The 10239-nt window shown below is 58.6% G+C and overlaps 1 protein-coding gene across 2 annotated transcripts; it reads right to left on the bottom strand.

Annotated features, from left to right (window-relative positions):
• Positions 1–1293: 1293 nt before the first annotated feature.
• On the bottom strand, positions 1294–2985 carry GRIFIN (galectin-related inter-fiber protein). 2 transcript variants are annotated; one of them, XM_081300005.1, is made up of 5 exons: positions 2915–2982; positions 2405–2484; positions 2169–2328; positions 1652–1818; positions 1294–1429 (listed from the first exon to the last, which is right to left on the bottom strand). In XM_081300005.1, exons 1-5 carry the CDS (start codon positions 2924–2926, stop codon positions 1414–1416), a joined length of 435 nt encoding a protein of 144 aa, XP_081156131.1. In that variant the 5' UTR covers positions 2927–2982; the 3' UTR covers positions 1294–1413. The 2 variants fall into 2 exon arrangements, with proteins under 2 accessions (XP_081156131.1, XP_081156132.1); XM_081300006.1 differs by lacking the exon at positions 1294–1429 and having other exon boundaries at positions 1608–1818; positions 2915–2985.
• Positions 2986–10239: the final 7254 nt, after the last annotated feature.

The following is a 10239-nucleotide window of genomic DNA, read 5'->3' as shown; positions in this document are numbered from 1 at the left end:
GGGCTTCGGGGTCTCTGCCGTCCTACTGTGCATTACTGACTGAGTGCTGTCTTGACATAACTCCTCTGGGAGGGGTTAAGATCCATGGAGGCTTTTTGTGAGTGGTCCTCACATATGCTAGAGAAGTGCTCTACCACAGCCCTGTTCCTTCCTTCTTTTTTTTTTTTTTTTTTTTTTGAGATAGCAGAGGGTCTTTCTAAGTTGCTTTCAGCCTCGCTAAACTGCCAAGGCTGGCCTTTAACTTGAGATCCTCCTGCCTCAGCCTTCCAAGTGGCTGGGATTACAGGTGTGCTCACCATGCCCAGCTACCCACAGAGCGCTATTTAAAAATGTGACATCAACAGTTGAATAGAGACAGAAGACAGACCCAGATAGAAGGACACAGAATAGGTACAGAGGGATGATGGAGATGAATGGATGGTCACGGTTGGTAAGTCATATTAGACTTCACACAATCATGAAAGCTACAGGAAAGCTGTCATGGTGTGTGTCCTGAAGCCACCTCACCTCCCCACTGCCCGGGGCTCGGGGCCATCCTCTGAAGGCTGAGCCTTGGCAGAGGGAGGGGCTTCCTCCCTTTGGGTGGGAAAACTGAGACCCGAGGGGGAGGGACTCAAGGCCGCGCAGCCTGGTGGGGCTCAGGCCTCCTTGGCAGATTTGAGTCCCTGTGCGGCTCTTCAGGATACTCCTTCTCTTCCTCAGCCCCACCCTTGGCTCCCCCTGACAGGGACGTGATGGGGACAGGAGCACGTCTCACTTCCAGGTAGAAAGAGAGGAAACAGGAAAGGTCTTAACGGGAAGGAGGGGGAAGGGAAGCTCGGGGTCCCCCAGGTGGTGTCCTGGACAGGGCAGGGCTGGGCCCAGCCTGCCACCCTCCCTCTCCAGGCCCCACCCAGGACCACCCCTCTTCCTCTGGGAGGAGGTCTGAGGACCAGCAGCCCTGGTGGGGACGACCCAGGAGCCTGCTGGGCCTTCAGGTCCACGACCAGGAGCCCCCCATGTGATACCTGACACGCTCCCTCTGTCCTGAGGGCATCAGAGGTGGCCAGGAGGGACTGTGTTCACCTCAACCCCCCAGACCCTCAGGGTCCTGGAGACAAGGAGAGGGGTCAGGTGGTGCCTGGGCTTAGGTCTCAGGGCCCCAGTCCATTGCCCCGATGGGCATCTTGGGCTACGTAGTAAGGCCCTCCCTTAACGTGTCCTGTCCCCAAGTAGCCAAGCACCTTCACCCCCACACCTCCTCTCCCTGGGGTCTGATGAATGAGTGGACAGACCTGTACCCCAGTTCCTGCTCACATTTTATTGAAGGTGGGGTTGGGGTGGCACACAGAAGCACAGGCCCCAGTTTCCAGGGGGCTCCAGGCTTCTGGATGAAGGACAGCCAAGGCTCACTCCTGGGACTGCAGGTGCAGCTCACCGGCCACCATCCCTGCAAGTATCCAAGGCACGTGCCTCAGCTCATGGTCCCTGGTCCCTCTGGGCACAGACTCAGGACAGGATGTGGACAGCAGCCTTGCTCCTGTGGCCAGATATGCAAGGCCAGCTGGGAGAGGGACAGGCCAGGACAACCAAGCCACAGGAGAGGGCACAGGCTGAGAATGGACAAAAGCCCCGATGAGGTCAGCAGCAGGGGAAGGGACAGGGACATTACCCCCAGCTTAGGCTCCGTTTGGCCAGCTCCACCTGGGCCAGGCGGTGTTCACTCAGCACCCGCACCCTGGTGATGGCAGCCAGCGGCCTCTGGCGGTGCGGGAACTGCAGCACCTTGTGCTCCTGCGCGTAGACGTGGAAGTGTTCGGCGTCCGAGCTCACCTCCATCTGAGCAGGCAGGAAAGTGACCCTTAGCCCCCGCGTAGGAGCCCGGATCACTCAGTCCCACGTCTTCCTCGGTGTGCTGGCCTGCCCGGGCCCACCCACCCCATGGGAGATCTGCGCTGGGAACCCTCTTGCTTCTCCAAAGACGGGAGGCGGGCAGCCAGAGCAGGAAGCATCCCATCACCCCCGAGGGGGACTGAGGAACAGGGAGGCCCAGCCAAACCCAGCAGAGAGGCTTGTGGATATCACAAGGAACCCCCTCCTCACCTGCCTCCTGTTCCCTGCCACTGTCCTCATCCCCCGTCCCCCTGGGCCTCCCCTCTCCCCATGGGCTCCACCCAGGTCCCCATCACCTCAAAGGGCTCCCCCAGGGCCAGTGGGAAGATGCTGGACACCTCCTCCTGGCCCCAGCGGCCACCCTCGAAGGCATTGCCCACCACAGTGGCACTGGAGAATCGTGGCTTGACGTGGAAGGCGATGTCCCCCGCCTCGGACAAGAAGTTGATCTCAAACCTGGGGGTGTTGTGTGGGTCATGAAGGCAGCAGACAGCTGGGCAGCCCCCACCCCTGGAGGATAGGTGGCCCCTACCTGTCCTCTCTGGAGTCAGCTTGTCCCTGGACCATCAGGCTCCAGCCCGGGGCCAGGCCCCCCGCACAGAAGGCTTCAAACTAAAGGCAAAAGACAGAGGGATGGAGCCCACGGGGCTGTAGCTCTGTCCCCACCCTCCAGGTACCCACTTATCTTGGAAACGCCCCCAGCCCTCCCACTCCAATGGGTGATCTTTGCAGGACCTCGTCCCTCCGGACATCTCCTTCCTGATGGGGGGGGGGGGTGGTGGAGCAAGCCTGCCCAGCAGCAGCTCTGGGGAGACATCTCCTTCCTGATGGGGGGGTGGAGCAAGCCTGCCCAGCAGCAGCTCTGGGGAGACCTTCACCCCCACACTCCCTCACCCTGGGGTCTGATGAATGAGTGGACAGAACCGCACCCCAGCTCTGTGCGGAGAAACACAGGCGGCCTGGGGACTCCCCCACCACCCAGGCCCCCTTCCCTTCTCCCAGGTCCAGGTACGTGCCAGCTGGGTACCTGGGTCTCACCCACCTGCACCGCCATCGCCCCAGCAGCTGGGGAGCACAGCGCAGGCCGAAGGATATAGACCGGGTGGGAGGGGCGGGGCTCGGAGCTCCGCCCCCGGGGCCTGCTGAGGTCCCTGCTGAGGTCCATGCGCCCTTCCCTGGTACATTTTCCCTCCCAGGCTCCTCCTCCTGGGCCTCTGTTAAAGCGCTCTGTGTAAGAAGCCCCCTTGCACCCCTGCCTCCACAGGGCCTGACCAGCTCCCTTCCCAGGGGCAGGCTGCTTGTCCCTGTCCTTAGGGGACGGGTGTGGCCAAGGCAGCCCCCTCTTTCTTCAGGGCCCTAAGCCCCTCCTTCTGACCCAGAGCGGAGGGGAGGCCTGCGCACTGAGCCTGCCCCTGCCTTCTGGGGTCCGGGCTACTGCTGGGGTACCCCAAACTCTCTCCTCTGCCCACCCCAGCTTCCCTCCCATGCCCCCCTGGCTGCCCTGTTCGGGCCAGCTCGGCGGGCCCCACGGGGCAGAGTGGGGATTAGGCGGGTGCTGGTCAGCGCATTCCAGGGCCTTGGCAGACAGATGGGGAGGGCCTTTCCCGCACCCCGCACCCTCCTCTCAGGCTGAGCCAGGGGACGGGCTGGTCGGGGCTCTCAGGTAGCCTGAGGAGAGCGAGCCCCTCTGCAGGGGGCCCAGTGACTGTGCTGCACGCTCGTGGGTCTGTGTGTGTGTGTGTGTGTGTGTGTGTGTGTGAGAGAGAGAGAGAGAGAGAAACCGAACCCATCATGTGCCAGGTGTATGTGGCTGTGGGTGGCCGAGAGGTGCCTCTGGCTGTTTCCCTGCTCAGGGTAGAGAAAATTGGCACAGATCTAGACCAGGGTGCTTCCCCCAAGAGGCTTCTTGTGCCCACGTGTGTCCCCTTCCTCCTATGCCCATGTGTCCCCCTCCTCTTGTCCCTGTGTATCTCCTTCCTCCTGTTCCTTTGTGTCCCCTTCCTTCTGTCCCCATGTGTATCCCCTCCCTCTTGTCCCTGTGTGAACACTTCCCCCTGTTCCCATGTCCCCACACCCCCTGTCCATTCTTCACTCCGGACCCTGGCAATGCTGACCCCATGTCCTGTTTGACCCCTCCCCAGGCCCACTGCCTGGGTATGTGCTGGTGCTGTTGGCTGTGGCTGGGGGACACTAGAGCCAGAAGGGATGTGGAGATGGCCCAGACTGTCCACCTGCCCACAGGTGGTACAGGCTGTGCAGAAGCCGAGGCCCTTCCTTTCTGCAGATTGGGGGCAGGGTTGCATGTGGCCTGCAGGGGGCAGCCCTGGGCAGCTGAGGCTCCTGGGATGAGCCCCACTGTCCTGCCAGGTCCATGTCTCAGACCCCTCATCCCTGCATCCCTGAGAAGAGCACAGAGAGGGATGCCCCTGCCCACACAGCCCAACCAGAGGGCAAAGCCTGTGACCTCACTCCCTGTCCTGTCCCCTGTTTAGGTGCTGGGGCTGGGTAGTGTCCTGGCTGCAGGCCCCTGGTGAGGACACAGAACCTCGACTCTAGATACACTCCTGCCAGGGCCCAGGGCTGGGGCCAGGCATGGAGTCAGGGTCTGAAACAGGCTTCTGATGGGATGGCCACCTTGAGCTTGTGGCCTCTGGGCCTCAGTCTTCCCAGCTATATACTGGGCTCAGCAGTTCTACTCAGCAACACTGACCTCTGCTTCTGTCCTCTGGGTGGGGGAGAGTGGTCTAGGGAAGCCACAGTCCTGGTCACAGGAACTGGGTCATTGTCTGCCTGATCTCTGTCTCTGTCTCCTTGTTTGGGGTCAGCAGGGCTCTTGTTTGGGGGACTTGGGTGCCAGCTGCTAGAACTGGCATCCAAAAATCTGGGGCTGGGATCCCAGACCTGCTGCTACCTAGGACAAAGAGACCAGAGACCTGTTCCCAGAGGTTCCATCCCTCTCTGAACCTCAACTTCCCCAGCTGGATCGTGGGGGTTGTTACAGGAAGCCCTAGTGGTCCTCCAGGCTGGCAGGGGTGTGAGCCTGGCCTGCTCGTGCTCCCTGCAGTCTCTAAAATCTGGGTGCCCCCCACCCACTTTGGGCAGCTAGGCTGTGGGCCTTCACCCAGGCCTGCGCCCCAGGGTGGCAGGTGGACCTGTGATCTTGACCCATCTGTGGCACGGAAACTCTGGGGGGTCAGAGCCAAGAGCTGCCGAAACTCCAGGCAGCCAGGACAAGAAGGCCCCCTGGGGTGGGCTCAGTCCTGCAGAAACTCCCCACCCTCAGCCCCAGGGCTGCAGAGTCCAAATCTGACCCTGGATGCAGTGTCCAGCCTGGCCTCAGGATGACACAGTAGGCGGTGCCCTCCCTCCCTGCCTTGCTGGACAGCAGGGTTGGGTGCTGGCTGCAGCAGGCTATGGTTTGGGCCTGGGAGCAAACAGACCTACGTCCGGGGCTGTCCCTCCCCCTGTCCCCCCACACCTACCCGGATGTTCGTTTTGCCTGGAGCTGTTGACTCTCAAGGCTGCCAACCAGGTAGCCATCTCCACCCAGCTCAGCTGAGGATCTGCTCCAGCGTGGGGCTGGGCTCTGCAGCCCTGGGTGCCCAGCACGGGGCAAGCACTCAGCCACCATGTGAAATTCTACCCAGAGCCCAGTGGCAATTAGCATCTATTGGAGTGCCCGGCACCCGGCTGAGCCCTTAATGCATTATCACATCTGCGGCACCAAAGAGCCGGTGAGGGTGGCACTGAAATCCCTGTTTCAGAGAAGGACGTGATGGCCCAGAGAGGCTGAGCTACTTGCCCAAGGTCCCACAGTTAAGCAGTAAAAAAGCCAGGACTTGCAGAATGCCTGGCGCACGCCAGTAATCCCAGTGGCTCAGGAGGCTGAGGCAGGAGGATCGTGAGTTCAAAGTCAGCCTCAGCAAAAGTGAGGTGGTAAGCAACTTAATGAGACCCTGTCTCTAAATAAAATGCAAAATAGGGCTGGGGATGTGGCTCAGTGGTCAAGTTCCCCTGAGTTCAAACCCGGGTACTGCCCCCCTCCAAAAAAAAAAAAAAAAGCCAGGACTTGAGACCAGCAGTCTGCCTAGAGTTCCTGCCATAGACACCATTCTGGGCCATCCCTGGAGACACACTGCGAGGCTGGGAGGGGTTAGCAGAGCTGGCTTTCTGGAAGGAGAGGTGGGTCTTGAAGAATGAGTAGGAGTTAGAAAGTGGTGGGAAGGATGCTTCCAGTCCAGGAAATGGAGGCAGGATAGTGCTAGGGACAGGCCAGTCACACTGGGCCACTGATTAACCTCACATCCCCAGAGGTGACTGCCTCCCCTCTCCCAGGGACAATTTGACAAGGATGGCCTCACCTTTCTGGGAGCTCAGCAGAGCTTCTGTGGGATTTCTGGGGTCAGGCATCATTGTACCCATTTAAAGGGTGAGAAACCGAGGCTCAGGGGGAGGAATCACCGGACCCAGCCCCACAGTGAGGAGGGGCAGGACCGCACAGGGAGGCAGCTCCAGGCTCCTGGCCCACTGCTCAAACAGCTCTGTCACCTGTCCAGGACTGAGTGTCCAGCCTGGCCCCACAATGGCAATTCCAGGGGCTGGGTCTGGCTCTCAGCCTCCTCATTCTGTCCTCGGAGGCTGAAGTTCCAGACCTTCCCAGGACTCCCTGGCCCCATCTTCCATCTGGAACTGCCGTCCCAAGCGCTGGGCAAGTACAGTCCTGGGCAGACGGCTGCAGCCAGCTCCACCCTAGCGTGGCACTGGGTGGCCTTGGCACATGGTGGCTGCTTTAGGTCAGAAGGGAACAATAACCAGACATGCAGAGGGTTGGGCAGAGGGGAAGCTCCGTGCCACCCCACACAGAAGGGGAAGGGGAGGCTCACAGGGGCCAGAGGCGTGACGCAGCAGCAGGTGGGCACTGGTGCTCCGGCCTCTGTTTCTCTTGGAGGCCCCAGGTAGGACCTTGGCCTCCACAACTCACTAAAGACCAGACGGAACCCAGATGGGGAGAGTGGTTTCCAGGCTAAGGCGGACCCCAGGAGTCCGAGGAGGAGACAGAGGGTCTTCACCCCGGATGCTTCTTCACCCTGACCCTTCCCAATCTGTCCCCAACTGCCGCCTGCCCCAGCAACGCTTCAACTGACCTATCCTGAGGCACAAGCTCTTCAAGTTCAATCCCAAAGGACCTTCAGGGCCTCTCCCTCCTCTGAGACTTTCTCCCCGACTCAGGACAGAGGATATTTTCCATCTAAGCCATTAACCGAGGTCCTTCTACATGACAAGCCATGCTGTGGTGAGCCAGTCAGACAGACGGACGGGCACAGTCCATTCCCCGGGAGCCTGGGTGTCTGGGGAAGGCAGGCAGGTGTCAGATGTCAGAATCCAGCACTGCACAGTTTAATTGCTATGGCCATAGAGCCAAGACGAAGAAACACAGCGAGTTACAGCTGGGGGAGCTGGCCTTGGTGGGGACAGTCAGGGAGACTTCCCAGAGGAGGTGAGTCTGAGCTGACCCTAGGAGAGAGCAGGGCTGGCCTCATGAGGGGGAAGAAAGGGAACAGCATGCGCAAAGGCCCTGGGGAGGGTAGAGTGGATGGGTAGGCCCCACCCCTTCCCAGCCCTTCCTGTCAGACGCCCTGATATTGTTCCTGGACAAGCTGCCCACCCAGGCCCCAGCCATTGTGCATGGCTGCTGCCTCTACCCTTGAGTCTTTTACTGCCCAGAGAATCTACTTGCTCCCGGGGTACTGTGTGGGCTGATAAGGTCTTACTGGAACTGGGCACCGTGACACAACCTGTAATCCCAGTGACTCGGGAGGCCGAGGCAGGAGGATGGCAAGTTTGAGGCCAGACTTAGCAACTTCAAGGGTGGGTGAGCCTGGCTTCCTTCTGGGGGTCCCTCCCTTGGGCTGCCCCTCTTGCCCACATCTTGCTCTCTGCAAATCAAAGGCCCATCTGCCCCACAGGTGGGAGGCTGGAGGGAGTCCCTGCTCCTCTCTGGGCCTCAGCTTCTCCGTCTCAGGGAACCAAGAGGGACAGTGATCATTGCTCAGGTGCTCTGCCCAGGCTGGTGCTAGTGCCAGGACAGCAAGGCTGACCTTGGTCCACAGAGGGACAGGAAGTGGAGGACGTGGGGTGGTCAGGCTGTGGGATGTCACGCTCTGTAGGAGAGGACATAAGTGCTTCTCCCTCCCTTGCCGTCCAGGGGCTCCTGCCCAGATGGGCTCCAGAACCCACAGGGCACCAGCCCTTAGCACAAGTCCTCCCAAGCCCCGTGGAGAGCGGCGCCATCCACCCGATTTTGTTTTACCTCCTTGTCCTACATATTGGCAACGGAGGCCCAAAGGCAAGGTCAAGGACGCAGGTCACACAGCGCATTTTTAACTTCTATTCTGCAGAAGGAGGGGTGGGATTTGGGGGGCCCACCTGTCTTAGCTTGCCCCTTTGTTTTTGAAGCTCCCAGGGCCATACTCCTTGAGTCAGCAGTGATCAGTGATCTGTTAACTCTGCAGTCTCCCAAGGGAGTCACACACACCCCTGCTGGACAAGGGCTTTGGTGACCATTTTGTTGATGGAGAAACTGAGGCCACAGTGTGTTTCCCTGGTGAGCTGTTCCTGTGAACAACCTCAAAAGGTCACTAGGAGCCGGGCTTGGTAGTGCACCCCTGTAATCCCAGTGGAGGCTGAGGCAGGAGGATCACAAGTTCAAAGCCAGCCTCAGCAACTGTAAAATGCTAAGCAACTCAGTGAGACCCTGTCTCAAAATAAAATACAGAATAGGGCTGGGGATGTGGCTCAATGGTTGAGTGCCACTGAGTTTAATCCCTGGTACCTCAAAAAAAAAATCACCAGGGAGCCGGGTCAGGATGGCTGAAGACCCTAACGTCCTTGTTAGTTGCTACAGGGGTGTAACCTAGGGAGAGGGGTGGTGATGGTCCTGAGTGAGGGGAAGAGTCCTGGGGGGGCCGGGGCAGTGCCCAGAACTCATGGGATTTGGGACTGGCTAGGCTGTAAAACCCCTTGTGCTTGGCTAAATACCAGCCTTGAGTGAACCCAAGATGCCACCATCTTTTCTTTCCACATTTTTTATGAGTGCATTGTAGTTGGAGGTAATGGTGGGATCCACTGATACATATTTGTATATGCAGACAATATAACAATACGATTTAGTTAGTATCAGTCCCCACCACTTCCCCTTTCTCTCCCCTCCTTGCTCCCCCAATCCCTTTTCTCTACTGACCTCCCTTAGATTTTTATGAGACCCACCCCCACCTTTCTTTTCCTTCTTCCTTTCTACATTCTAAATAGGAGAGAAAACATATATATGTGACCCTCAACCTTCTGAGTCTGGCTTATTTAGCTTACCAGAATGTTTTCAAGTTCTATTCATTTTCCTGCAAATGATATAATCCCATTTTTCTTTATGGCTGAATAAGACTTCATTGCGTGTGTGTGTGTGTGTGTGTGTGTGTGTCTGTAATATTTTCCTTATCCATTATCCATTCATCTGTGGATGGTCACATATGCTGGGCTGGTTCTAGATAGTTCAGGGTGCATCCATCTTTTTTTTTGTGTGTGTGTGTGTGTGTGTGTGTGTGTGTGTGTGTGTGTGTGGTGCTGGGGATGCTGCCATCTTTGAGGAAGCTCAACTGCCCAGACAGGCCAGGCAGAGGGCTGTCCAGACACCAGGCTTCAGGCCAGACAATGACCAGTGAGAGCCTCTGTGGCAGGGAGGGGCTGGAGCCAGCTGGGCGGGGTGGGGTGGGACAGGGCAGAGCAGCCTGCTGCTATCTGGCCTGGAGGGGTCCGTGATGACTTCTCCAGATGGACGCGGGGCTCCAGGGATGCAGGCTTCAGCAGAGTTATAAATAGACCAGCGGGGTTTGAGGAAGGAAGAGCTGGGATTCCCATCAGATGAGAAAGTGGCTGGGGGAATCCTCAGCTGGCCTGAAGATGCCAGGGAGGACAGCAGGGAACGCAGGTCATCAGTCGTGGGTTCAAATCCCCGCTCTCTACAACCTTCCCATCTGCACCTTGGTGTGCTGCTGTGACCCCCCAGGGGTGGGATGGGGGGTGAGGGGAGGGTAGCAGACCACGTGGCCTTCCGTCCTGCACCTGGGATACAGTGGTGAGCAAGACAGGCAGCCCCCTGAGGTCGCGTGGCTTGTATTACAGAGGGGACAGGAATGAGAAGTAGCTCACAGATAATCAGAATGTTATAGGCGATAAGTTCTCAGGAAAAAAATAAAATAAAATACAGAAATAATGTGGAGGTAGCTACACAGCCCTGTCTGGAAGCCGCTCACCAGCCATGTGGAGCCATTAAGCACTTGGAACATCTGAACTGAGATGTGGGCTTAAAACACA

This window comes from Spermophilus citellus (genome assembly GCF_964194105.1).
Source record: "Spermophilus citellus genome assembly, chromosome: 6".
NCBI lineage: Eukaryota > Metazoa > Chordata > Mammalia > Rodentia > Sciuridae > Spermophilus > Spermophilus citellus.
Note: the sequence above shows the minus strand (reverse complement) of the source record. Positions and strands in the feature narration are given on the sequence as shown.

Excerpts from the sequence above, each read along its gene's own strand:
- GRIFIN (XM_081300005.1), bottom strand. Across the intron at positions 2,329-2,404 it reads GCTGACTCCAGAGAGGACAG|GTTTGAGATCAACTTCTTGT; the intron begins GTAGGGGCCACC and ends CAACACCCCCAG. Across the intron at positions 1,819-2,168 it reads CCCTGGGGGAGCCCTTTGAG|ATGGAGGTGAGCTCGGACGC; the intron begins GTGATGGGGACC and ends CTGCCTGCTCAG.